Source organism: Melanerpes formicivorus, unplaced genomic scaffold (assembly GCF_026170545.1).
Source record: "Melanerpes formicivorus ecotype bairdi unplaced genomic scaffold, bMelFor1.0.p_v2 SCAF_13, whole genome shotgun sequence".
NCBI lineage: Eukaryota > Metazoa > Chordata > Aves > Piciformes > Picidae > Melanerpes > Melanerpes formicivorus.
The window spans coordinates 2,674,723-2,701,460 of record NW_027142365.1 but is presented as its reverse complement, the minus strand read 5'-3'; the positions used below and the strand labels follow the sequence as shown (position 1 = coordinate 2,701,460).

Sequence of the window (26,738 nt, the reverse complement as noted above, 5' to 3'; positions counted from 1 at the left end):
GCTGCCTGGTTAGGGGTTCTGACCCTTCCTCACCAAGCTTGGGGGAGCTCTCCTGGGGCTTTTGCTGCAGTTGCAGATGTCCCTGCTGATGGCAGAGGGCTTGGGCTAGATGACCTTTAGAGGTCCCTTCCAACCCAAACCATTTTATGGCTCTGTGACCAGGCAGCAGCTCTTAGCCCTTGCACTGTCCAAAGGAGGTGCCCATGACTATTTCACTCTTCAAACCAAGATGTGAGCAAAGCAGTTTTGAGGAACCCAGACAAGATAAAGGTGTAGGCAAAGCAGGGGTGAAGGAGGCCAGCCCCACCCCTGCACCAGGGCTGCCCAGCCCATATATCTCCCTGACAAGCTGCTGCACCAGTTCCTGGGTACACTGGGAAGCAACCACACCAGCTGCAACCTTTCCCCTGGGTGTGAGCTGCCTGTTGCCTGGCTGAGCCCAGAGCCAAGCCTGTGCTGCCCTGAGCAGAGGGCACAGCTACATGGCTCCCACAGCTAGCTAATCTCAGACAACATCAGCACATTCCCCATCTTTTCCTTCCTCCACTCCCAGCCAGCAGCAGAGCTTCCTAACAGAGAGCAGGATCTGTGGTGTGGCCATGGCAGTGAGGGCACCACTTGGGTGAAAACCATCGGCTCAGAGGAGCCTGCCCACTGCTGATGGGGTTGGGATGTGTCACAGCAGCCTGTAGGGATGGGGCATGAGACAATCATAGAATCAGTAAGGTTGGAAAAGACCTCAGGGATCATCAAGTCCAACCTGTCACCCAACACCTCCTGACTACTAAACCATGGCACCAAGTGCCACATCCAATCCCTTTTTGAACACCCCCAGGGATGGTGACTCCACCACCTCCCTGGGCAGCACATTCCAGTGGCTAACAACTCTCTCTGGGAAGAACTTTCCCCTCACCTCCAGCCTGAATTTCCCCTGGTGCTCTGGGGTCTCTGCTCACTTCAGCAGCACAGTGACTTGTGCCAGCAGAAGAGCTGGCCCTTCCTGTTTGATTCCCTCCCAGGAGGGGAACAGAGAGGTGCCACCCTATGAGGCAGGCAAAGATCCTGATTCAGAGCTGGAAATTCAAGGCAAGATGAACAGCTTCAAAAGAATCCTCTGAGGTATGAGGTGTTTGCCCACTGCTGCTCTTTAGTACCAAGACAAGCTCCAGGGCCAGACACGGGGCTCAGGAAGCCCTTGCTGGGAAGCATCACCAAGCACAGAGCTTTCTGCCCACAGAGCTCAGGACTAGCAGAGCGAAGCGAAGGGCAAACAGGAGGAGGAAATAAAGAGGGAAGGGTGGCAGAAGAGGGAAGAGGAAGGTGGATGGTTTCATTTCTGGTTTCGGAGCTGATTGGACAACCAGTCCAGTCCTTCATAGAGCCCGTCTCCGCTCGTGGCACAGGTGGCCTGGATGTACCAGTTCCTGTGACGAAGAGAATGCAGTCCCAGTTTGTCTGTGATTTCTGCTGCATTCATCGCGTTGGGCAGGTCCTGCAGGAAGGAGCAAGAGTCAATGGCTGCCCTGCTGCCTCACAGAAACCTCCAACCCCCTCAGCCACTTTTGGGCACCGGCTTTAAAGCCATTACAAGCAAGGTAAGGGCCCCTGGAGCCTCTCCTTCAGACAGACTCAGGGCATTGCTTCTAGGCTCAAGCTACTCAGAGGTTTACCACCACAATCAAAAGCACCCATTATGGAACAGCTCACTGCAGAACCTGCACAGCTGATCTTTGGACTGAGTCACCAAGCCATCATTTAAGACCCTCAACATTTGGATTCAAGCTACCACAGCCTTCACAAGCAACAGAAGGCAGAACTCTCAACTTGCTTTGGGGCTTGGAAGAGCAGAGCTCACAGGTCAACACAAGTATCCTGATGTCAGTCCAGTGCTTCAACCACCTCCAGCAGAGCCCTCACACACCCTAACTGAAGATTTCAGGGAGGTTCTGGCAGTCCTGTTTGGAGGAAGCTTGGGCAGATGCTGTACTTGAGCCAAAGCCAGCCTTGAAACTCCAAGTGGAAGAATTCTTCCTTAAAACTGGAAAACAGAAGCACTGCTATCAGCCAAGGCTGTTTAGCAGGATGCTCCTTCCAGATGAGAACAGGGAGATTCAATCTATGACTTTGCTGTTTTCAACAGAGCTGAATGGATCTTTACTGAGGGCTTATCTACTCTCACACTTGAAGACACAAGTGTCAAGTTCAAACTCAAACAGTCACAAGTGTGTCAAGATGTCTTCCACCATTGTGGGGCATACCTGTTTGTTAGCAAGCACTAATAAAACAGCATCTCTAAGCTCATCTTCTGCCAACATTCTCATAAGCTCATATCTGGCCTCGCTCAGTCGCTCTCTGTCATTGCTGTCAATCACAAAAATGAGACCTGGAAACAAGCAGACAATCAGGATAAGCACACAGCAGAAGTCATTACCCAGGGATCAGTACTTTTAGAGGTGAGAATGAAGTTTTGCAGAGAAAATCATTCAGAGCAGTTCAGTGCACATCAGCAAAGTACCCTTTTCACTCTCATCTTGTGCCCAGTAGGTTTTACCTCACCTGCCCTGGAGGGATGTAACAGATGTGGAGACGTGGAGCTGAGGGGCATGGTTTAGTGGTGGGCTTGGTACTGTTGGGATAATGGTTTGACTCAGTCTTAAAGGTGTTTTTCAGCCTGAATGATTCCATGATTGTGTGCCTGACAGGAAGCCTGGTCTTGCAGAAAGGTGCTGCTAGGTTGTGTTGCTGGTTTGGAACCTCTGTGCTTCATCTACACAACCACTTGGGATTTTCCCTGTGAGTAGCAACTCTTGAAAGCCTGTGAGAGGACTCAGATATGTGCAGAGTGTAAAATGGAACAAGTGAGAAGCTCTTAGCTCATGGGGGTGTTTGAGCCTGTAGTGAAGACTCTGCTCTGAAGTGAAGGCAGAGCTGTGATGCTGAGTGAAGATCAGCAAAATGCTGAGCTCACCCTGAGTCAGCTGGACAAGGCAGGCTGGTTTCTTGGTGCCTTCCCATCCCTCTGTGAAGCAGCACTAGCTTAACAGTAGAGCCAGAGCAGCACACAAATGCATCCTTTTAGATTACCTTAGTGAGGACACACAAAGCCCCCTTTACACTCTGTGCTTGAAGCACTGGGACTCACCATGTGCATTCTGGTAATAATGGCGCCAGAGTGGTCTGACCTTATACTGAGAGCAGACATCCCAGATTGTGAAGCCAATGTTCTTGTATTCTACTGTTTCCACATTGAAACCTAAAGCAGAAATCAGGGCACAAAACTCAGCCAAGCAGAGTTAGCTCTAAACTTCCTGTATTGACCAACTCACACTCAGAATGCCATCATTAGAAAGTCAGCTTACAAGTTCAAATCTATTTTACATCAGCAAAATTGACCCTGAAGCCCTCAAAGCAGGCAAATAGGGGCTTTAGGGATCACAGATCTCTTATGGCTTCTCAGCCTCATCTGTTTGATGCCACAACATGCTCTGGGAGGGCAGGCTGCCCTTCTGGAGCCCATAAAGCCTTGTTCCACAAGTGACTGAAGACAGGGCATGGAGTGGAAAGAGTCAGATAATCTCCTCTCATGCCAGAACATTTGGCTGTGCCACCTTTACACCATGGTTTGAGTCAAGTCACTTAGAGCAGCAGCTCAGATCCTGCTGCAAACAATACAACCCAAATCTCAAAGCAAGCAGTAGGAGAAGTGTAAAGCTCTTACCTATAGTAGGAATAGTAGTTACTGTTTCACCAAGCTTAAGCTGGTACAAAATAGTAGTCTTCCCTGCAGCATCCAGCCCAACCATTAGCAGCCTGATCTCTTTTTTGCCAAAAAGGCCTTTGAAGAGGTTTGCAAAAATATTTCCCATCTTTGAGATATGTTCTCACTGGCCAGTGAAATCTAGAGGGAGAGAGTCACAGCTATCACTCATGGGTTCTCAATGGCTCTGCTCCATCCACAGCACAATCAACCATCAAACCCAGTATTTGGTAAAGGAGGAGTCTCCTAGAAGCCAAATCACCCAGTTTAAAGAGCAGTCTGAAGTTTCAATCACCTCTTGAAGATATTCTGAGTCTCACCATGAAGCTGTGCTCTTGAAGTGCAATCCCCACTCGAATCAAACTTTGCAGGAGATCTGGTTCACACAATTAAACCAAGCTTGGAGCTGAGCAGCCCTGTCCTGCTTCGTTCAGCACCGTGCTAGGAATGCTTGAAGCCTGGCTTCCTCCCTCAGCTCCAGGAACGCTCCAAGCAGCAAGGCTGGAGGTGGTTTTTAACCCAGCACTTCAGTGCTGCACCATTAACTAGGTCCCAAGTCCCACCCAGCACTATCAGCTCCACAGTGGAGCTCAGAGTCCACTCCCCAGGTCCTGAATGACATCACCACTGCAACTTGCTGATGTAACTCGACTCAAAGTTTCATTGATTTAGTCTGATCCCAGCTCACCCAGAGTGCAACTGGAAAACTAATCTCCTTCCTAAGGCAGGCAGGGCAGCCTGGGACCTGAAAGCAAACACAAGCTTCACAAGTTTGACTATGCCTCCATTCCCTTCATCTTTCTGCAGCATGACCACAGCTTTCAACTCCCACTTGACTCTAGGAAGCTATATAAACAGGAAAGCTAATTAGGAAGTGGAGAAAAGAGTTTTGCTGGAGCCCCTGTTTAGCCAAATCTCACACACAGCAGGAAATCTCCCTGCCCAGCCCACAACAGCAGCAGCTCTGCCTGGGCTGGAGGGAGGCTGCAAGGCTTTCCTTTGTCCTCCTGCTCATGCTGCCTCCATCTTCTGCTGCTCCTGCACAGCAACAGGCAGGGCTGAACTGTCACCTTTCACCAGAGCGCTGGAGCCCTTCAAGGTGGGGGCAACAACTTTTGCTGCAGGAGAGCTTCACAAGCCCTGCACAAGAATGCATTGCTTTGGTTTCTGCATGCTTCAAAAACCTAATAGGTTATTAAATGCTTGAGTCAATAGCAGCCATCAGGTCACAGAGCACAATCTCAGCCTTTACATCCACATCTTTCCACACCCTGGAGAAGTCAGAGTCTGCTGAACTTGGCACTAGCAGTGGTGAATCCCATTAGATCCTTGCTTGCCTGGCAGCTATGGCCAGGTCACAGCTGCCCTCCACCACTGAAGCTGCTTCTCTGCCTTGTGGCAATATGTCCAAAGCAGGGCAATGAAGCTGGTGATGGGTCTGGAGAACAAGCCTTGTTGGAAGCACCTGAGGGAACTGGGGCTGTTTAGCCTGGAGAAAAGGAGGCTCAGGGGAGAGCTTCTGCCTCTCTGCAAGTCCCTGAAAGCAAAGGAGGAGTTGGTCACCCAGGGAACAAGCAATAGGACAAGCAGAAACAGCCTCAGATTGTGCCAGGGCAGATCTAGGTTGGATATTAGGAAACATTTCTTCCCCTTGAGGGTTGTCAAGCCCTGAGACAGGCTGCCCAAGGAAGAGGTGAAGTCACTGTTCCTGGAAGTGCTCACGCCAGATGTAGATGTGGCACTCAGTGACACGGTTTACTGCTGGGCTTGGCACTGATAACAGTTGGAACCAGTGGCAGTGGAGGCCTTTTCCAGCCTTAGTGGTCTGCTCAATTCCCTCCCAGAAGAGGAACAGAGATGTCCCACCCTACTGGGCAGGCAAGGATCCTGATTCAGAGCTGGAAATTCAAAGCAAGACAAAGAGCTTCAAAACCATCCCTGAACTGGAGATCTGTTATTTGCCCACTACTGCTCTTCAGTACTGAGACAAGCTCAAGGACCAGACTCAGGAAGCCCTTGCTGGGAAGCCCAACTAGACCTACCCTCCCACCAGCTGAAGATGGCACCCATTGCATCAATGAACTTCTGTGCACAAGGGAAGAGTCCCAGATGTCCTCCTGATGAAGGCTGGTCTGTCCAAACACGTTAACCAGCTGCTCTGCTGCTTGAAGGATCCAGAGGAAGCACAACTAGGGGAGCAATCACATCTCCCATGTCAACAGCCTAGAAAGCACAGCTGTAATCCCCTCCCATACCCACCCACAGCCTCAATAGAGATCACTCCCTACCCTGCACAATGCACCATTCCTCTTAGATCTCCAGCCTGTGTAATGAGGAATCTGCTGCAGCTCCAGCTAGAACAGCCAGCAGCTGGCCAGCAGCCCAAGCCTGAGCAGCAGCAATGAGAAGCTGCAGCTGATGGTGGAAGGCAGGAAGATCAGCTGGGAGGAGCCCTGTGCACAGTCCAGAAGCAGCTGGAGAATGAAAACATGCAAAAGAAGATCTTTAAGAAGGCAGAATTCATATTTCCCCCCCCAAAAAGTGTTCTAACACCTGAAGGCTATTGTGAAGTGCTGCTTACCTGCTCAGCAGCAGGGGTGGCAGTGGGAGCTCTAGGCAAGTGGTTAGACTTGAGGATGTCAAAGGTCTCTTCAAACCTCCACAGTTCTATCAGGATTCTAAGTGGGAAGAGATGGAGCTAGTCAAGCTCAACCCTTGAGGCACTGAAGGGACTCCAGCAGAAGCCAACAGGACCAAAGCTGCTGCCCACCTCCTCACCCAACCAGGAGTGATTTATCATTTGGAAAATGAAGAGAACACAGGAACAATTTCATGGAATCAACCAGGTTGGAAAAGACCTCAGAGGTCATCAAGTCCAACCTAACTCCTCACAACTAAACCATGGCTCCAAGTGCCACATCCAATCCCCTCCTGAACACCTCCAGGGGTGGTGACTCCACCACCTCCTGGGCAGCACATCCCAATGGCCAATTACTCTTACTGGGAAGAACTTTCTCCTCATCTCCAGCCTAAACTTTCCCTTTTGGAGCAGACTGTGACAAAACCACTGGAGGGTTTGCAGGGCTGGAGGGTAGGCACTGCACAAAGGTATCATAGAATAGAATCATAGAATCAATAAGGTTGGAAAAGACCTCAGAGATCATCAAGTCCAACCTGTCACCCAACGCCTCATGACTACTAAACCATGGCACCAAGTGCCACATCCAATCCCCTCTTGAACACCTCCAGAGATGGTGACTCCACCACCTCCCTGGGCAGCACATTCCTATGGCTAACAACTCTCTCTGGGAAGAACTTTCTCCTCACCTCCAGCCTAAACTTCCCCTGGTGCAGCCTGAGACTGTGTCCTCTTGTTCTGGTGCTGGTTGCCTGGGAGAAGAGACCAACTCCCACCTGGCTACAACCTCCTTTCAGGGAGCTGTAGACAGCAAGAAGGTCTCCCTTGAGCCTCCCCTTCTCCAGGCTAAGCAACCCCAGCTCCCTCAGCCTCTCCTCACAGGGCTGTGCTCAAGGCCTCTCCCCAGCCTCGTTGCCCTTCTCTGGACACCATTCAAGTGTCTCAATGTCCTTCTTAAACTGAGGGGCCCAGAACTGGCCAGAGGACTGCAGGTGTGTCCTACCCAGGCTTTTTACTCTGAGGGTGGTGCAAGCCCGGCCCAGGCTGCCCTGGGAGAGGGCAGAGAGAAAGCAAAGGCGGATAGCAGCGCGACTTTCATGAAACGCTTTTATTTCAACAAGTATCTCGTTATGATTCTGCCAAGATGATCAAATGAACAGCAAGGCATAAAAAACATGGAAATAGTTAAAGAGATTTTTTTTGTGGTTGTTTTTTTTTTTGTCTTTTTTTAATTCTTCTAACAGCTTTAATTACAGTGCTTGTGGGTGGAAATGGAAACCGAAAACAAGGATACAAAACAGCTGATTACTAATCGGGTGCTGGAAAGCGAGAAAGGGTTTTCCACCGCGCTAAACAAACCAGCTCTGATAGTTCCTCGAGGTCCAGTTGGGACAGCTCCAGCTTCTTCAGTGTTTTATCAAAATACAAAAGGAAAAACAAAAAAACAAAGTAAAGAGGTTTTTTTTTTTCTTTTTTTTCTTTTTTTTTTTGAAGTTCTGATGGCAAATCTGAACCTTGCAGTATGAGGGATGCCAAGGGGGTTTTCCACACATATACAGACAGGGGCTTGAGTAACTTCTAGAGTGGAATGACTCTCCAAACTGTCATGCTTTCTGTTTTGCTTTTGTCCTGTGGCTTGGTTTTCCCTAGATGCTCATACACTGGTGTTTGGTGGGGTTCTTCATGGCAATCTTTAACCTTGAAGTACAGTACTGTCTGCCTATAGAGCTTAGGACTGGCAGAGGCTGCGCTCCCCGCGGACAGGGCTGCCCCGGCTGAGGCTGGGCTGCGCTCCCCGCGGACAGGGCTGCCCCGGCCGAGGCTGGGCTGCGCTCCCCGCGGACAGGGCTGCCCCGGCCGAGGCTGGGCTGCGCTCCCCGCGGACAGGGCTGCCCCGGCCGAGGCTGGGCTGCGCTCCCCGCGGACAGGGCTGCCCCGGCCGAGGCTGGGCTGCGCTCCCCGCGGACAGGGCTGCCCCGGCCGAGGCTGGGCTGCGCTCCCCGCGGACAGGGCTGCCCCGGCCGAGGCTGGGCTGCGCTCCCCGCGGACAGGGCTGCCCCGGCCGAGGCTGGGCTGCGCTCCCCGCGGACAGGGCTGCCCCGGCCGAGGCTGGGCTGCGCTCCCCGCGGACAGGGCTGCCCCGGCCGAGGCTGGGCTGCGCTCCCCGCGGACAGGGCTGCCCCGGCCGAGGCTGGGCTGCGCTCTCTGTGGACAGGTTTGCCCTCTGGAGTGGTTTACAACCCAAGGAAAAGTACAAAACACTTTCTGATAAATGCAACAGGCTAAAAAATGTTGACTTCTGGAAGCGATTCCAGTTGAATGGAAGCGAGAGGTCTCACCTGAACCGAAGTCCAATGTTTAGCATGAGTCTGCAAAGCTCACCTAAACCAGGCCCAGCCAATCTTTTAACAAGTAGGAACAAACATGAGCACATGCTGAGCTACAGAAAGAGCCAGAGACTTCGTAGTCATGATCATTTCTTTAACCAGATGAAGCTAACTGGGTGTTGCTCATTGCTTCAGCAGTGCAAAAGAATCAGAAGTCACCACATTGAGAGCCAGGACAGCAGAAGCTATGTCAAACGTTGGTACCTGGAAGTGTTTTTACCTTTCCTTAACTGTTTAAAACACAAACATACAGAATTCAGATTAAAAAGCAACCACCAAACAGATCTCACAGCTCTCACAAGCCAGCCAGGATAGTATTGAGCTCTACAGCACGAGGCCTGCTGACAACCCTTACGTTAACCCACTCCGATCCCTTCCGAGTCCTAAACAGTGAGTTGGGATTCTTTACAATAAAAAAAGCTGAGTAATATTGCATAGGAGTACCAGAAACTGCCTCATTGGAAACAAAAACTATTTACATTAAATAAGAAACCTAACTGTTTTCAGGCTTGTGTTTGCCACATTTACAGCATGATGCAATATATACTGTGACAAAAGAAATGAAAACAGCTTCCGGCACTCAATACCACAAAGTAGCACAGTTTGCCACATCAGAGTAAAGCGAAGGGCGAACAGGAGGAGGAAATAAAGAGGGAAGGGTGGCAGAAGAGGGAAGAGGAAGGTGGATGGTTTCATTTCTGGTTTCGGAGCTGATTGGACAACCAGTCCAGTCCTTCATAGAGCCCGTCTCCGCTCGTGGCACAGGTGGCCTGGATGTACCAGTTCCTGTGACGAAGAGAATGCAGTCCCAGTTTGTCTGTGATTTCTGCTGCATTCATCGCGTTGGGCAGGTCCTGCAGGAAGGAGCAAGAGTCAGTGGCTGCCCTGCTGCCTCACAGAAACCTCCAACCCCCTCAGCCACTTTTGGGCACCGGCTTTAAAGCCATTACAAGCAAGGCAAGAGCCCCTGGAGCCTCTCCTTCAGACAGACTCAGGGCATTGCTTCTAGGCTCAAGCTACTCAGAGGTTTACCACCACAATCAAAAGCACCCATTATGGAACAGCTCACTGCAGAACCTGCACAGCTGATCTTTGGACTGAGTCACCAAGCCATCATTTAAGACCCTCAACATTTGGATTCAAGCTACCACAGCCTTCACAAGCAACAGAAGGCAGAACTCTCAACTTGCTTTGTGGCTAGGAAGAGCAGAGCTCACAGGTCAACACAAGTATCCTGATGTCAGCCCAGTGCTTCAACCACCACCAGCAGAGCCCTCACACACCCTAACTGAAGATTTCAGGGAGGTTCTGACAGTCCTGTTTGGAGGAAGCTTGGGCAGATGCTGTACTTGAGCCAAAGCCAGCCTTGAAACTCCAAGTGGAAGAATTCTTCCTTAAAACTGGAAAACAGAAGCACTGCTACCAGCCAAGGCTGTTTAGCAGGATGCTCCTTCCAGATGAGAACAGGGAGATTCAATCTATGACTTTGCTGTTTTCAACAGAGCTGAATGGATCTTTACTGAGGGCTTATCTACTCTCACACTTGAAGACACAAGTGTCAAGTTCAAGCTCAAGCAGTCACAAGTGTGTCAAGAGGTCTTCCACCATTGTGGGGCATACCTGTTTGTTAGCAAACACTAATAAAACAGCATCTCTAAGCTCATCTTCTGCCAACATTCTCATAAGCTCTTCTCTGGCCTCATTCACACGTTCTCTGTCATTACTGTCAACCACAAAAATGAGACCTGGAAACAAGCAGACAATCAGGATAAGCACACAGCAGAAGTCATTATCCAATAATCATTAGTTCTGGGTATGAGAATGAGGTCTTGAGGAGAAAATAATCCAAGCCAGTTCAGCATGTATCAGCAAAACACCGTTTTCATTTGACTGCAATCTCACGTTGGGAAGTGTTTGGATCACCAGGCCTGGATGTAACAGATGTGTACATATGGTGCTGAGGGGCATGGTTTAGTGGTGGGCTTGGTACTGTGGGGTTACTGTTTGGACTCAGTCTCAAATGTCTATTTTGTGTTTCTGGTTTGGAACCTCTGTGCTTTATCTACACAACCACTTGGTATTCTCCCTGTGAGCAGCAACTCTTGAGAGCCTCTGACAGACTCAGATGTGTGCAGAATGTAAAGGTGCAGCAGTGGAGCGAGTGAGAAGCTCTCAGCTCATGGGGGTGTTTGAGCCTGTAGTGAAGAGACTGCTCTGAAGTGAAGGCAGAGCTGTGATGCAGAGTGAAGATCAGCAAAATTCTGAGCTCACTCTGAGTCAGCTGGACAAGGCAGACTGGTTTCTTGGTGCCTTCCCATCCCTCTGTGAAGCAGCACCACCATAACAGCAGAGCCAGAGCAGCACACACACACAGTCTTTTAGAATAATAAATATTTCTATTCCACTCACAGAAACATGCAAAATTACCTGAGGAAGGACACAAACAAACCCCCTTTTAGATGCTTTGATTGAAGGATTTGGACTCACCTTGTGTATTCTGGAAATAATGGCGCCAGAGTGGTCTGATCTTGTCCTGACCACCTACATCCCAGACTGTGAAGCTAATGTTCTTGTATTCTACTGTTTCCACATTGAAACCTAAAGCAGAAATCAGGGCACAAAACTCAGCCAAGCACAGTTAGCTCTGAACTTCCTGTACTGACCAACTCACACTCAGAATGCCATCATTAGAAAGTCAGCTTACAAGCTCAAATCTATTTTACATCAGCAAAATTGACCCTGAAGCCCTCAAAGCAGGCAAATAGGGGCTTTAGGGATCACAGATCTCTTATGGCTTCTCAGCCTCATCTGTTTGATGCCACAACATGCTCTGGGAGGGCAGACTGCCCTTCTGGAGCCCATAAAGCCTTGTTCCACAAGTGACTGAAGACAGGGCATGGAGTGGAAAGAGTCAGATAATCTCCTCTCATGCCAGAACATTTGGCTGTGCCACCTTTACACCATGGTTTGAGTCAAGTCACTTAGAGCAGCAGCTCAGATCCTGCAAAGCAAGCAGTAGGAGAAGTGTAAAGCTCTTACCTATAGTAGGAATAGTAGTTACTATTTCACCAAGTTTAAGTTTGTACAAAATAGTAGTCTTCCCTGCAGCATCCAGCCCAACCATTAGGATCCTCATTTCTTTTTTGCCAAAAAGGCCTTTGAAGAGGTTTGCAAAAATATTTCCCATCTTTGAGATATGTTCTCACTGGCCAGTGAAATCTAGAGGAAAAGAGTCACAGTTATCACTCATGGGTTCTCAACAGCTGTGCTCCCACCAGAGCATAATCAACAAATGAACAAGTAAGCCTAAATTTTGAGCTCATCAAATGATGTGGCTTTTGAGGGCTCAATTATGCCTTCAGAGCCTTGAGTATTAAATGCTGCTCCCAAACTTGTTCACAGAATTCATGGTTTGCTTTCAACCCACCTGACCCCTCCAAGCAATAACTTTGTCCCCTCTTGTTGGACAATTTATCTGCAGCCTCAAGTGTCACCATCAAACACAATTTTTTCAATCAGCATTTTTCCTAAACAACCTGCAGCTAAACTGTTTTAACCCTGTGCTCATCTCTTTGCTGCTGAGCACACCCACAGCTGGTCTTGCTTTGGGTAAGGAAGCTCAGAATGCAGCTCAGCTTCTCTCCTGCTTGGAGCTGTTTCCTTCCTGGAGAAACTGCCTCTCCACTCCAGCTCTCACAGACACTCTCTGTGACACACCATCCACCCCACCACAAATTGCACACATTTCCCCCTTTTCCAAACTTAAAACTACACAGGTTACAGCCATGTTGAGATCATCAAGAGAATCACTCCCACAAGGCATCAAAAATGCAGCCTGAAAGTTCCACAGGGAGGTGTAGACAAGGACCTTCCATGGAAATTATGACAATTTACACCTCTGCTGTTGCTTTCTCTAAAAGCTCTTGGATGTCCCTTTGAGAAGAAGCAGCTGAGACAACTGAAAAGAGAAGCTCAAGACAGTATAAGTACATACAGCCAGGAGGTCCAAAGTTTAAAGGATGAGTCTCCTAGAAGCCAAATCACCCAGTTTAAAGAGCAGTCTGAAGTTTCAATCACCTCTTGAAGATATTCTGAGTCTCACCATGAAGCTGTGCTCTTGAAGTGCAATCCTCACTCGAATCAAACTTTGCAGGAGATCTGGTTCACACAATTAAACCAAGCTTGGAGCTGAGCAGCCCTGTCCTGCTTCGTTCAGCACCGTGCTAGGAATGCTTGAAGCCTGGCTTCCTCCCTCAGCTCCAGGAATGCTCCAAGCAGCAAGGCTGGAGGTGGTTTTTAACCCAGCACTTCAGTGCTGCACCATTAACTAAGTCCCAAGTCCCACCCAGCACTATCAGCTCCACAGTGGAGCTCAGAGTCCACTCCCCAGGTCCTGAATGACATCACCACTGCAACTTGCTGATGTAACTCGACTCAAAGTTTCATTGATTTAGTCTGATTCCAGCTCACCCAGAGTGCAACTGGAAAACTAATCTCCTTCCTAAGGCAGGCAGGGCAGCCTGGGACCTGAAAGCAAACACAAGCTTCACAAGTTTGACTATGCCTCCATTCCCTTCATCTTTCTGCAGCATGACCACAGCTTTCAACTCCCACTTGACTCTAGGAAGCTATATAAACAGGAAAGCTAATTAGGAAGTGGAGAAAAGAGTTTTGCTGGAGCCCCTGTTTAGCCAAATCTCACACACAGCAGGAAATCTCCCTGCCCAGCCCACAACAGCAGCAGCTCTGCCTGGGCTGGAGGGAGGCTGCAAGGCTTTCCTTTGTCCTCCTGCTCATGCTGCCTCCATCTTCTGCTGCTCCTGCACAGCAACAGGCAGGGCTGAACTGTCACCTTTCACCAGAGCGCTGGAGCCCTTCAAGGTGAGGGCAACAACTTTTGCTGCAAGAGAGCTTCACAAGCCCTGCACAAGAATGCATTGCTTTGGTTTCTGCATGCTTCAAAAACCTAATAGGTTATTAAATGCTTGAGTCAATAGCAGCCATCAGGTCACAGAGCACTATCTCAGCCTTTACATCCACATCTTTCCACACCCTGGAGAAGTCAGTCTCTGCTGAACTTGGCACTAGCAGTGGTGAATCCCATTAGATCCTTGCTTGCCTGGCAGCTATGGCCAGGTCACAGCTGCCCTCCACCACCGAAGCTGCTTCTCTACCATCCATCCTCTTTTTCCTCTCCTGTCAAGAACAACCTGATGTGCCCCTGTACTGGGCACTGGTGAGGCTGCACCTTCAATACTGGGTTCAGTTTTGGGTCCCTTTCTACAAGGGCACTCAGCTGTGGCAATATGTCCAAAGCAGGGCAATGAAGCTGGTGATGGGTCTTGAGAACAAGCCTTGTTGGAAGCACCCGAGGGAACTGGGGCTGTTTAGCCTGGAGAACAGGAGGCTCAGGGGAGACCACCTAGCTCTCAACAAGTCCCTGAAAGCAAAGAGGGAGTTGGTCACCCAGGGAACAAGCAATAGGACAAGAGGATACAGCCTCAGATTGTGCCAGAGGAGATCTAGTTGGATATTAGGAAACATTTCTTCCCCCTGAGGGTTGTCAAGCCCTGAGACAGGCTGCCCAAGGAAGAGGTGGAGTCACTGTTCCTGAAAGTGTTCATACTAGATGTAGATGTGGCACTTAGTGACATGGTTTAGTGCTGGACTTAGCACTCTTAACAGTTGGACTCGATGTTGGAGGCCTTTTCCAGCCTTAGTGATTCTACCATCTTTAAAGTCTCTTCCAACCCAAACCATTCCATGAAGAAGTAGGTTAAAACATTTAAGCACTTTGGTCCATCTCCTTCCTCTTCCACATCCCTATGATCCAAACCACTTCTGTAGCTTATTTTGTTCTTCAGGGTAGGAGACATTGCAGGAAGTCCAATTCGTTTTTATAGGCAGCAAAGGGCAACTTACAAATCACTGCTGCTAGAGCAGTGCTCAGGTGTTGCCTAGAAATTAGCAGAATCACTGCTGCCTGGAAGAAACAGGCTATAATCTGCACAACTGCCACTAACCATTCTGGGTCCCACCAGTGACCTGTTGGAGCAAAAGAGAGTCATGTCTTCACTGCCAGGACCACCCTCTGACTGCCAGCTTAGGATCATGTTCACTTACTGCCACAGAAAAGGAAATCACACTTGCAGTTTTGTACCTCACACCCCCCACCCCATACTGTCCCTGCCAGCATTTCATGACTTTCTATTATCTGAGCAAAAGCACCTCAAGTGCCTTCTTTGGTATCATTAAACCCCTTAACCAATCCACCACCACAGCCATGCCCAGAGCCATCAGGTCTCTGCTTTTGGGACTATTCATGCTCAGCATGGACACTACCACAGCAGCAGCTCTCACAACACAAGCAGTTCAGAGATGCTTCCCAGGACTTGCTGCTGCCCATTAATACAAGTCAGCTGAGGGGTCATGGGATCACTTCCACCATGCTTCAGAGCTAACTGCTTAATTCTCATCTCACTCTGTTAGCTGGACCATGACAGCCAACACGCAGGCTGGAAACAGGAGGCAATTTAAGAAGCTTTTAGGTGTTCCCAGCAATCCAATCACTTTTCAGGCACCTTTAACATTTGGAATCTCTATCAAACCTTGCCAATATATTGCCCACACTCTATACTGAAGCTTTCTCTTTTCCTCAGTCCAAACGTTGTAATTGCTGCACTGATGGTTTTAGAAGCACAAGCTCAATAAAACGCCTGAAAACATGAAAGACATAAAAGACTTCGGCTGGTGAGCTGCTTGTAGTACTTCAGCACAGCTTCAAAAGAGGTATGTCAGGCTAAGTAGGAAGATTTGTGTATGAAAGGAACTATTTAAATAAACAGCACAAGCTATTTTTGCAGAGCTTAGCGTGGGCCTGTTCCCTCAGCACATCTCCAGCTTCTAGAAATGGAAGCTCACCTCTGCCCAACAAACCCAGATCACCCCAAAACTGAACTGTATGTTGGTTTTCCCTGCCCTTAGAAGCCCTGAAGCACACCTTTGCTCAGTCTGCTCCACCTCAAGATCCTCACAGCAGTACAAACCTGTTCGGCAGGTTCAGGTAGGACACAATACACCATTGGCAAACAGCAAGAGACACAATGACTGGCTAGGACTGCAGTTTTGTTTCAGGAAACAAGGTATTTTCAGCAGCTGGCTCTCCAATAAGTGATATATTTAGATAAGCAATTAGGAGAGGAGGCAGAATATTTTTTTCCTGAGTTAAAAATGAACTGAGTGTCTGCTACTGCAGGCAGCTTGGAGTCTCCTAAAGCAATATGGCCCAGGAGTAACAACTAGAATTTGCTCTTATTAATTGTAGGTGGTTAGAAGAAAAGCTCTGAGGAGGATCTCAACGCTAAAGATCATTCAACACTTAATCTTCTGCAGCATTGTGTATTGAACCATCCATTAATGCATTTATCAGGTCATTTCATTCAGGCTGCTTATCTTGAGAAGTCAAAGCAGGTTCTTGACCTCTGAATTTCGTGGATGAACTGCTGGTTAACAAGCTGTCCCACAGAAGTACAACAACAAGGGTATAAGTACATCAGAGTGCAACTATACCTGGAATTCTGCACCTCTGAAAGTTCTTTTTGACTACAAAGACTAAACTTCACTGAGCCAGGAGCTGTGGCAAATGCCATGGTTTCCTTCAGGTTTGTGCCGTTGTTTTTAGGCAAACCATAGCAGACAAAATTGGAGTCTAAGACAGAGGATGCCCTATGCATTATTCAGTCAAATTACGCCTGTGATACAGAAATACTTCTATTTCACTTCTATGTACAAGCACTTGCCACCTAAGGCTCCCACAGTGACAAAATGATGCTCAGAACTTTTCAAGACCACACTCAACTGGGCACACTAGTTTTGGCAATCTGTGTCCTGTAGCTGCAAAACACCAGCAGCGATGAAGATCTGTCAAGGACAGCTTAATTCTGTCCCTTCTCAGCACACAGATACAGAAGTACAGAGGGATGTCTCTGAGAGCTCCTGAGGATGTTCATATTTTGGTTTAAATGCCCATTTCCAGGAGAGAGAGACTTGGTGCCACTACCAATAATGCTACACAGCCATTCAAAGTATGAAAGCTTTAAGCACAAGCTAAACCCTGGAACAGTTGCAGGTCTACCCAAGAGCTTTTTGTACCTCATTCTATTTGTTTAGACACCCATGGCAAGCAAAACTGGTGCACTTAAGACAACTGACTATGAAAAGCCTATCTCCATTTAAAGGAAAGTCTGCTTGACATTGGCCTGAGCATTAACTCTACCTCTAACAGAGTCCTTTTGGTTGGAAAGGACTTTTAAGACCATTGAGTCCAACTATTACCTAACTCTTTCAAGCCTGGTGCTGAAGGACATGCTTCAGCACCAGATCTTAGCAGCTTTTCAACACCTCCAATGCTTGAGAACCCCTCCAGTGAAGACTACACCTGGAAAAGCCCCAAATCCCTAACAATTCCTAACCTGGTACTCACTCATTACTTGGGGCAGTCAGGAGCAAAAATGCATGAATTTGGTATTTAACAGAAAGATTCCTTTGAAATCCAATCAGTTGTCACTGGTTGGCCTCATATCAGGTTTCCACATCTAGAAGGTTTAACATTAAGGTGTTGAGAAGCAGAATATTCCTACAAAAGGTCACTGAACCCATGTGCATACAAGAGGTGAAAAAGCTTTCTGTGGAGGAAGAAAAATAACCCAGTCCAACAGCTGTTACTGGTGTTACATGCAAGAACAGCTGGCAAATAATTTAAAGTGTAAATGTAACTTGGCAGCTTGTTCCTTACGATATAAAGTGCAATTTAAAAGAGGATGTGAGAAGGGATCCAACAATAGAACACTGCTGAAACACAGGAATCATCCAGGGCTGCAGTGTCTCACCCCAGCACTCAGCAGGCACCGTCAGTTAAGCACAGCTGCCTCCTTTTCAACTTGGATTAGTTCCTCTACAGATTAAAGGGTTGTTAAGAGTGGATTCTGATCAAAACACTCTCCACATAGTCAGGGTGGCCCAACACATGACTGTTTCAGAGCAGTTACATTCTGCTACTTTTAGAAGTTGTTTACTGGCCTTCCACATTTGATAACCTGTGTGAAAGTTGACCACATATCAACTCAAAACTTTTAATTCTGGGGTCTTAACACTCAGTTTAGTTTAAATAACTGTTTAAGAGGTACCTAAGACTTCAGACCATACTAATACCATTAGGCCCAGACTATGCACAAAATTTGTGGACAGCTACCAAGTTGTCCAGGCTTTTTCTTGGACTTAAATTACCATTGTAACAAAGGCCACCTCAAGAACCTTTTCACAAAGCTCTTAAGTGCCACCCTCTGTATAGCTGCACCCATTAAAACTAGGGGAGCATTAAGTGTGGAGATCAAAACCTATCACTGCAAGAATTTTCCCCACTTCACACCAGAAGTGCTTCTCCCAAGCACGAGATAGAAACTGTGTCCTGAAGGGTCATAACCTTGTTGTTTGTCTTTCAGGTTACAAGAAAGGGGCTGACATTGAGGTGTCACGTGAAAGCAAAGTTAAAATACACAGAGCTGTAGCTGCATCTGAAGAGGTAGAGCTGGGTTTGGCCACCAAAGGCTTGCGTGACCAGCTAAGAAGCGCCCAGAAGCAGACTGCACGGTCAGGGCAGATGGAGGACAAGCCAACCACAAGCAAGAAGCTAGGTGAAAGCAAATCCAGCAAGGAGCTGCTACTTCTGTAGCACCTTTGTGCAACCCAAGTAGGTTGAACATCTTGCTGTCCATCCACATTACCCATTTTCCACGTGCCGTAGCATCCTCCTGAGAGCACTGAGCTCAGAGTGGCAGGCAAACAGGAAATATTTCCACTTACAAGATCAAAACAAGGGCAAAAGAGGAAAAATTTCCTTTGGGGTCATGGCTGTTTCTCAGACAAGAACAACTCACTCCTAAAATACTGGTCAGAATAAAAATAAGAGTCAGTTGTAGCTCGACTTGATACTCAAATCCAAACCGGAGTTATTCCCTTATCCCCACCTTCAAGAGGGGGAACAATCTTTGAGGTGTCTTCCAACCTTAGTGATACTGAATACTGAACAAGCTACTTCTGTTTCACAGCAAAACCTCCAACTATTTTCAGCAGTTTTATGCTACCAGGTGTAACTCAACAGCACACAAACTAACACAGAGGAAAAGCATGTACCTGATCTGCAAAGCAGTTTATTTAAAGGACAGGTTGGGAAGCACAGGGCGAGTCACCCTCCATGCTTTCAGATCCATCACCTCCCTGCAGGCTGCCCCTGGCTGCTCAGGAGATAAAAGCAGCATTGAACATGTGGTTGTGACACCCAAGGTTGAGCTGACTTCATAGTCACCCGTTCAACTGCTGTGAGAAAGTTATTACAGTGTTTCTTTTCAGATAAGCGTTGCACAGGCCCAACTATTCACGGGTTCCAAATCTTCAATTTGAAGCCAAATATCCTGTTATTCATTCCCAGGAACTGGGCAGTCAGTCAACATTTACACTCCTAGGAAAAATGGCAAGAACTCACAGGGGAGCTCCAGCAATGAAGCTGGCTTTTGGGCTGGGGGGAAATGTCTAAGCAGAGCCTGCACAGCTCGTTGGTAGGTAGGGGATCAGCCTCTGAATTAAGGGCTGTGCTAGACACGAGGGTTTTATTAGAACTGAAACATCAGCAGAAGTAGCATGACAGTCCTTCAATGTCTGCATGTGCTGGAAACCAGAAATAAAACTGGATACTCACAAGCACAAAGATAAAAAATTGCTGAATAACACAGAAAAACCAGCTGCTGTAGTAGGAAGCTGATTATAAACTTCTTTACTCATCAGTTAAAGAGAGGGAATAATGGCTGAGGGCAGTGCTAGCTCTAATACAAGCTCCAGAGAGCTCCAGCAGCAAACTTTTGAGAGATTTCTAAATAAAGAATTGGAAGTATTTCTTTGCAGAGAAAGTTAGCTTGGTTCACCTAATTCACCCATGGCAAGGCAATCGAGATCCTTGTGAAAGCTGGGGAAAGCCATTAAAAGTCTTGCTGGGAAGGCCATCCTTACACATCTCAGGAGCTTCTTTCCCTAAATTACCTTTAATTTTTAAAGCAAGGTGGTTCTTTAAACTCCAGCACTGCAGCTGGAATCCGGGGCTGCGAGCTCGTCCTCCTTCTACCAACTACTGTAATCAATAGCTTCTCTGATAATTGTGCCTCAGCTATATGAACACTACTGCTTAAAGAGGCTTTCAAACAGGTGTAACTGGAGCTCAAGGCAATTTGGTGAATTATAAGGACTCCCACACACACACACACTTTGTTTGCCATGAAAACCTGTGACTAGTCCTCCCCCCTCTCCCCTGACTTGGGTCAGCATGACTAACAGAGGGAAGTACAGGCACCGAGGGAAAAAAAACCACACCACTCCTGCCCAGTCCCTCTGCAGATCCCAACTCTATTTCACAACCCAGGAAGCTGAAAAATCCTCCCCACCGGGGGGGCTGCTTTACCTTCGGGCGTTTGCCTTTCACCAGGATCCCGAGGCGATTACATCTACCACAGAACTCTCTCGGCAGCAAGCGTTCCGCGCAGGGGCGACGTGGGCTCGAGCCATTTTTGACCCCTGATGCTCTGCCCTCGCAGAAGTGCCAATTAACTTGGCAAAGCAATTCAGTTGAAGAGGTTCAAGTGAGGCGAGTTTCCTCACCCTTTCACCCACCGTAATTACAACAGGGGCAGCAGCCCGACAGGGCTGTGGAGCACCGCAGCTACGCTTTTAACAGGGGCAGTCAGACTCATTGTGCCAGCCCCCATAAAACTTTGAGATCCCATTCCGTGTCTGTAGGATTGTGAGAGCTTGTGCTGATCACATGCTTGTAAAACCCATCAGCAATTCTCTGGGTTCAGCCACAGCTCTTTTTTTTTCCCCCCTGCAGAAGCGCTCCAAATGGGGAGCAAAAACAGTACTAACAGCAGCACCAAACGACCTTGGGCACTGTACTCTGACTTATTTGCCTGAAAAAGAAGGTTAACAGGATGCCCTGCACAGGGGTGTTGGGAGCCCTGCTTCTTGCAAAACGAAGTTCAAAGCATTAGATACAATAGTCTGCATTTCAGTTATTGACAAAGCCACGTTTCAAAACAAGACCTCTGGATAGGAGGCTAATCAACCTGTGGAATTTGGTTTGGCAAGAGCCTCGCAGCAAAGCAGCAAGGTCAATGTCAAACACAACATTCAGGCAGCTTTGCGACCCAGCAGGGTTTTCAGCTGGGCTCTGCCGAGGCCAGCAGGACTCCTCCGTGAAAAGGTTTGCATAGCTGGCCTATCACTTTATCTGAAAGAGGTTATCAGCCCAAAGTATCATGTTAACTGCTCAGAGAGACACGATATAGTATTTTCAGGCAGAATATAATATCCTCCCAAGGGGAGCTGCTATGCCAAGGGAAACTGATCTCGCAGACCATCAAACCCAAGCCATGGTTGGCTAAACAGAGTTTGCTCCAGGCTAAAGCTCAACTTCTTACCATCACCCCCCCGGCCCAGCAGTTAAGTCCTAGTCAGCAGTCAAAGCCTTACAAAAAAAACCAACCCCCAACCCTCTCTCCTACGTGTTTAGCTCAAGCCTCATTTCTCCTACTCGACTAACAGATCTCCGACACCCCCTCCTAGGCTACGAGATCTCCGACATTCCCCACCCTGAGAGGAAAGGAAAAGGAGGAAATACCTCTCTCCTCAGCCTCGCAGACGGGCGGGGCAGCGGCCGGAATGAGCGAGTTTGGGGAAGGGAGGAGAAGCCCATCCCGCCGCATCCCAGCAGGGGGAGCGGAGCCGGGCCTCGCACAGCTGCTGGGGACTTGGAACTGTGTCCGTCCCTCCCCCGCCCCCCCTTCCCCCGCCCGTGCTCACGCCGCCCCAGCAGGGCGAAGGAAGGGCTGACTGACACCCCCTAACCCCAGCCCAGCCACCCAACGCCGCCGCCGTGGAGGGAGGGGGGCGAAATGGGGCAGCGCCCGACCCAAGCCCCGCCGCTCCCCAGGGCCTGCACTGCGGCCTGGCTGCGGCTTCCACCTCCCGCTGGCAGCAGCCGAACGAGGCCGGTGAGGGAGGGGAGAAAAACAGACGGCAAGAAGCGACTGAGCCCATTCCTCCCAGCCCCGCCGCCCCCTCCCCTCAGCGCCCAGGCCGCGGCGCCGCACACCCGGCCGCGGACCGCCGCAGGGTGTGGGCGGGGGAGGTGGGGCGGCGGGTAGGGGAGAAAAAGGGCCGAGGGAAAGGAAAGGAAAGGGAAGGTGTCGGTGAACCCACCGGCGATCAGCTGCTGCCCCGGACAGTGCCTGTGACTGCCCTCAGACCGTCCCGCTCGGAGCCGGCTCCCCGCTTTCCGCCTCTCGGCCGCTCTCCGCCCAAGCACACAAGATGGCGGCGCTCGGCGGCCACGTCAGTGCCAGCCCCGCGCGCGGCACGATGGGTAACCGAGGAGGGCAGCGCGCGGGAGGGGGCGGGGCTACGGCTGGGGAGCCGCAGAGCGGGGAGCGCGCGGAGTGGGCGGATAGCCACTCCCACGCCTCGCTCGTGACCGGAAGTGCGGAGCTCCGTGGGCAGGGTCGGGGGCGGCATGGGCTGGGGGCTGGCCGGCCCCGGGGCTGTGGTGCGCATCACATACACCCTAGAGAGGGCTGGGAAGGCCGGGTTAGGTGAAGTGGGTTGGAAACTCATGGCCGGTTGTGGTCAGCAGCGCAGTGTGTAGTTGGAGGCCTCTGGCTGGTGGTGGTCCTTAGAGGGCACGGCTGGGGTGTGTCTTGATCATCAATGAGCTGCATGAATCACAGAATCAGAGAACGGGTTTGGTAGGAAAAGGCCTCTAAGATCATAACTGTCAGCACAGCCATGACCATTAAACCAAATCAAGTGTCGAGTCCACGTGTTTCTTGAACACCTCCAAAGATAGTGACTCTACCACCTCCTTGGGCAACCTCTTCCAGTGACTGACCAGCGCATGAAAAAGCAGAGTGGACCCTGAGCCACTTTGCTGATGACAGAAAACTGGGAGGAGTGACACTCCTGTCAGCCTGTGCTGCCAGTCAGCCTGCCCTGGACGGGCTGGACGGCTGGGTGGAGAGGAAGCTCATGAACTTCAACAAGGACACTCCCTTGCACTTGGGGAGGAATAACCCTCTGCACCAGTGCAGGTGAAGGGTTGGCCTGATGGAGAGCAGCTCCACAGAGAAGGACCTGGAATGCTGGTGGACAAGTTCACCATGAGCCAGCAATGTGCCCTCGTGGCCAATGGTCTTCTGGGATGCATTACAAAAAGTGTGGCCAGCAGGTCAAGGGAGGGTCTTTCCCCCCTCTACTCTGTCCTCGTGAAGCCACATCTGGAGGACTGGCTTCAGTTCTGGGTTCCCTAGTTCACAAGAGGGAACTACTGAAGAGAGTCCAACAGAGGCTAAAAAGCTGCTGAGGGGACTGAAGCATCTGTGTGAGGAAGAAAGGCTGAGAGTCCTGGGGGTGTTTAGTCTGGAGAACAGCAGCCTGAGAGGGCATCTGCTCAATGCTCCTCAAGAGCTAAATGGTAGGGGACGAGAGGATTGGGCCAGACACTTTTCAGTAGTGCCCAGTGACAGGACAAGGGACAGTGGGTACAAACTGGAGCCAGAGCAGAAGTTTCACTCTTCCTGGAGCTAGAAAACACTAAACAGCTGGAGAGGACCCACAGGGTGGAATGTATCAAGTGCTGCACTGGATCTTCTATGCCTCAGTTTCCCTATCTAGGGAAATAGCCTTTTAAAGTTTTTTCACCTTAATAATACATAGATGGGGGGAGGGGGAAGGGGGACCACACACACACTAGCTGATTATGGAGCAATGGTTTAATTCTCCATGGGAAAAAAAAAATGTAGCACTCAAGAGATCAGTGTAGAAGTAGAAGCAACCATTAGCACTTGTGCACAATACATTGAGGATTATTTCCTCTGCTTTGTGGGGTGACTTCGAGATAAATCTACTTCATGTGCTGTTCCTGGCTAAACACTAAATGCTAAAATACTAAATGCTTCCTTTATTAAAGACAGGAAGAGGAGTTTTGAAAGACAGCAGGAAGCCACAAAACCTGCTTATTTCTAGATTCCCCCCAATGCTCTTAGGAAATTAATACCTCAAAAGTCCTCCATCCCCCTCTCAAATGGAGCCGAAATCGCCCAGCAGCTGAAAACATTGCACAGAGTTGAGAGAAGACAGACAGACAGATGGATGTGAGCCCAAAAGCTTCTTTTCCCCAAAAACTGGGTCAGGCAGAAGAGAGAAGGCAGCAACAGGGCTGAGAAATGCCCAGAGGGAGCTTGGGCTGGAGTTAAGATCTGCCCTGTGCTTCTTGCAGAGAGGCACCAGTCCTGTGACTGAGCAGGCAGTTACTGCTGTCAGGATTTTCCTTAAGGAAGCACCTAATTTGCATTGAGATCTCCCCCTAACAGTCGAAAAGCAGCCAACCTGTCTCAAATGGGGGGGTTTCAGGAAGAGAGTAAGTGTTGCAGTGAACAGATTGCTGCTCACCTCGACATCCAGGCGTGGACATCTCCCACTGGGATGGCAGATGTCCCTGTCTCTGTGAACCCTCTGGGGCACAGCATCCTTTAGGACCTGGTTTAGGAGATACCAAGTTAAACCTGAAACACAAAGTGGGATTTAATCCTTTGGTGATGCCTCTGGAAAAGGAGACTTTGTGCTTGCTTGGGGCTTCTGGGCAATCTCTGCCACTGTTCTCACTGACTGGGGACATTCTGCCTAAGCCCTGGGGTGGGAGCTGTGCTGGGAGGCCACACTCTGTGTCTCTGTGTGTAGGCTGATGTGGGGGAGCTGCTCTCAAGGCAACAGCAAAACCCCATTAATGCATTTCTCCCCTCATCCCCAGTTCCCCTCCTGGCCAGAGCCAAGCTGAGCAACTGCTTGTTTTACAGCCCTGCTCCGTGCCCGGACGATGACCCAGATCAGGGCACTGCTCTGGGTTAAAAATAACCCTTCTCCCTTTTTTACTTTTTTTTTTTCCCCCTTCCCTTGCTTTATTTTTAACCCAGAGCAATTCCAGAGCCTTAGCTCACAGGGCTGGGAGGAGAAGATGCTCATCCCATCACCTCCCTTCCCTAGTGAAAACCCTGCTGCTGAAGGTGACAGCCAGGCTTGCAGAGCGAGTTGAGGGAGGTTTATTTCGTTGTTTCCATCTATGAGATGTCCTCTACCATTATACTTTTGTTCTGATCATCTCTGTGGAGACCCAAGTCCCCATTGTGTGTGTGGAGCTGCACAGATCTGGCCACGTTGGTCTGATGCATGAGTGATGGTTGCCATGATGCATAAGGAACACTTTGCCCGGTGACTCATGACATTTATGAGGGGAAAAGAGGCCTCCAGTTCTATCCCAGCTGGGAGAGGAGACCTGTCACTTGTTTTCTCACTTCTGTGTGTGATGTAGGAGAAGGATGAAGGGGGAAGGAGTCCCTCAGAGAGGCTCAGATCCTTTCCTGAGGGGTCACACAAAGCCCTTTGGGTTTTGCTTCACATCCCCTTCAGAGCTGGAGAATTTTCCTCCCCGCTGGGAGCCTCGGATGACAAATCTGCTGCTGAGCTACACCCTGTTCTCACTGCCTTTTGCAAAAGGGGAAAAAAAAAAGGGAAAAAAAGAAGTGTTTGTGCAAGGAGACTTCCTGAGGTTATAAAAATATCATCTGGAGTCACCAAGCGCTTTGCCTGAGCGATGCTTTCCCTCCTGCATCTGCCCCAGGAAAGATACCCTGGCCTGCATTTGCTCTGACCCCAGGGGCCCCAGAAAGAACCTTCCCCCAGTGTGGGCACACTTCTCTTTATCAAGAAGATAGAGCCTGATGATAATCATAGAATCAGAATGGTTTGGCTTGGAAGGGACCTTGCAGATCATATAGTTCCAACCCCCCTGCCATGGGCAGGGATGGCTCCTGCTAGACCAGGTTGCTCCAAGCCCCATCCAACCTGGTTTTGAACACTTCCAGGGAGGAGGCATCCACAGCCTGCCTGGGCAGCCTCTTCCAGTGTCTCACCACCCTCATGCTTAAGAATTTCTCCCCTATATCTAATCTAACTCTCCCCTCTTTCCATTTTAAACTGTTACCCCTTGTTCTGTCACCACATACCCTTGTCAGAAGTCCCTCACTGTCTTTACTATAAGCCCCCTAAGTATTGAAAGGCCACCAGAAGATCTCCCTGGAGCCTTCTCCTCTCCAGGCTGAACAACTCCAATTCCTCAGCCTGTGCTCACAGCAGAGGGCTTCGAGCCCTCTGACCATTTTCCTGGCCTCATCATGCTTTCTTTCTGGCCCCAGCACTGCAGGTGAGGTCTCACTAGAGCAGAGATGGTATCTGCTATCAGGTGGTGGAGATCTCTGACCAATGTCCAGCCACTGACCCCCTCCTGATGGTGATGGTGAAGTCATTTTGGGATATTTTGGGGGCATGCTAGGGTGAGCACCCATGTGAAGGGAGCTGAAGGACACCAGTGTCAGTCACTGCTCTCCTTCCTGCTGCCTTAAACCTCCTACTCTGTGAGGCTGTGCTGTTGAGCTGACAGTTTGTCACCTCTGAGTCTCTCACGTTGGGGTGAGAATTGCAATTGCACGCAGGAGCTGTGAAATTCCCCCCTGGGAGCAATTTGCTACCTTATCTGCTGAAGAAGTAGCAATTATTTCTTGGCTGTGTGGGCCTGGGGTCTGGACTGTTGACAAGCCAACAGATCTGCTCCTGCTGCCCATGCTTTACCATCCTGGCAGCAGAAGAAAGGTGGAAACAGGGAGAAAAGCAAAAGTTGGGAGCATTGCAACATCCCATTTCACAGAATCATAGGATGCAGTGGTTGGAAGGGACCTCTAGAAGCCATCTAGTCCAACCCCCTTGCAGCAAGCTAAGACTTCCCACACTAGATGGGTTGCTCAGAGCC

At 49.5% G+C, this 26,738-nt stretch overlaps 2 protein-coding genes across 5 annotated transcripts; both read right to left on the bottom strand.

The window, feature by feature from the left end:
- Window positions 1-1,027: 1,027 nt before the first annotated feature.
- LOC137444819 (ADP-ribosylation factor 1-like) lies at window positions 1,028-4,771 on the bottom strand. Of its 3 annotated transcripts, none has more exons than XM_068145836.1 (5): window positions 4,053-4,771; window positions 3,719-3,898; window positions 3,143-3,253; window positions 2,259-2,383; window positions 1,028-1,492 (listed from the first exon to the last, which is right to left on the bottom strand). In XM_068145836.1, the coding sequence occupies exons 2-5, from the start codon at window positions 3,864-3,866 to the stop codon at window positions 1,331-1,333; spliced, it is 546 nt and encodes a 181-aa protein (XP_068001937.1). In that variant the 5' UTR covers window positions 3,867-3,898; window positions 4,053-4,771; the 3' UTR covers window positions 1,028-1,330. The 3 variants fall into 3 exon arrangements, with proteins under 3 accessions (XP_068001937.1, XP_068001936.1, XP_068001938.1); XM_068145835.1 differs by having other exon boundaries at window positions 4,078-4,771; XM_068145837.1 differs by lacking the exon at window positions 3,143-3,253 and having other exon boundaries at window positions 1,036-1,492; window positions 4,078-4,768.
- Window positions 4,772-7,488: 2,717 nt separating this feature from the next.
- LOC137444817 (ADP-ribosylation factor 1) lies at window positions 7,489-22,219 on the bottom strand. 2 transcript variants are annotated; one of them, XM_068145833.1, is made up of 5 exons: window positions 22,085-22,219; window positions 11,822-12,001; window positions 11,270-11,380; window positions 10,403-10,527; window positions 7,489-9,636 (listed from the first exon to the last, which is right to left on the bottom strand). In XM_068145833.1, exons 2-5 carry the CDS (start codon window positions 11,967-11,969, stop codon window positions 9,475-9,477), a joined length of 546 nt encoding a protein of 181 aa, XP_068001934.1. In that variant the 5' UTR covers window positions 11,970-12,001; window positions 22,085-22,219; the 3' UTR covers window positions 7,489-9,474. The 2 variants fall into 2 exon arrangements, with proteins under 2 accessions (XP_068001934.1, XP_068001935.1); XM_068145834.1 differs by lacking the exon at window positions 22,085-22,219 and adding an exon at window positions 21,504-21,584.
- Window positions 22,220-26,738: the final 4,519 nt, after the last annotated feature.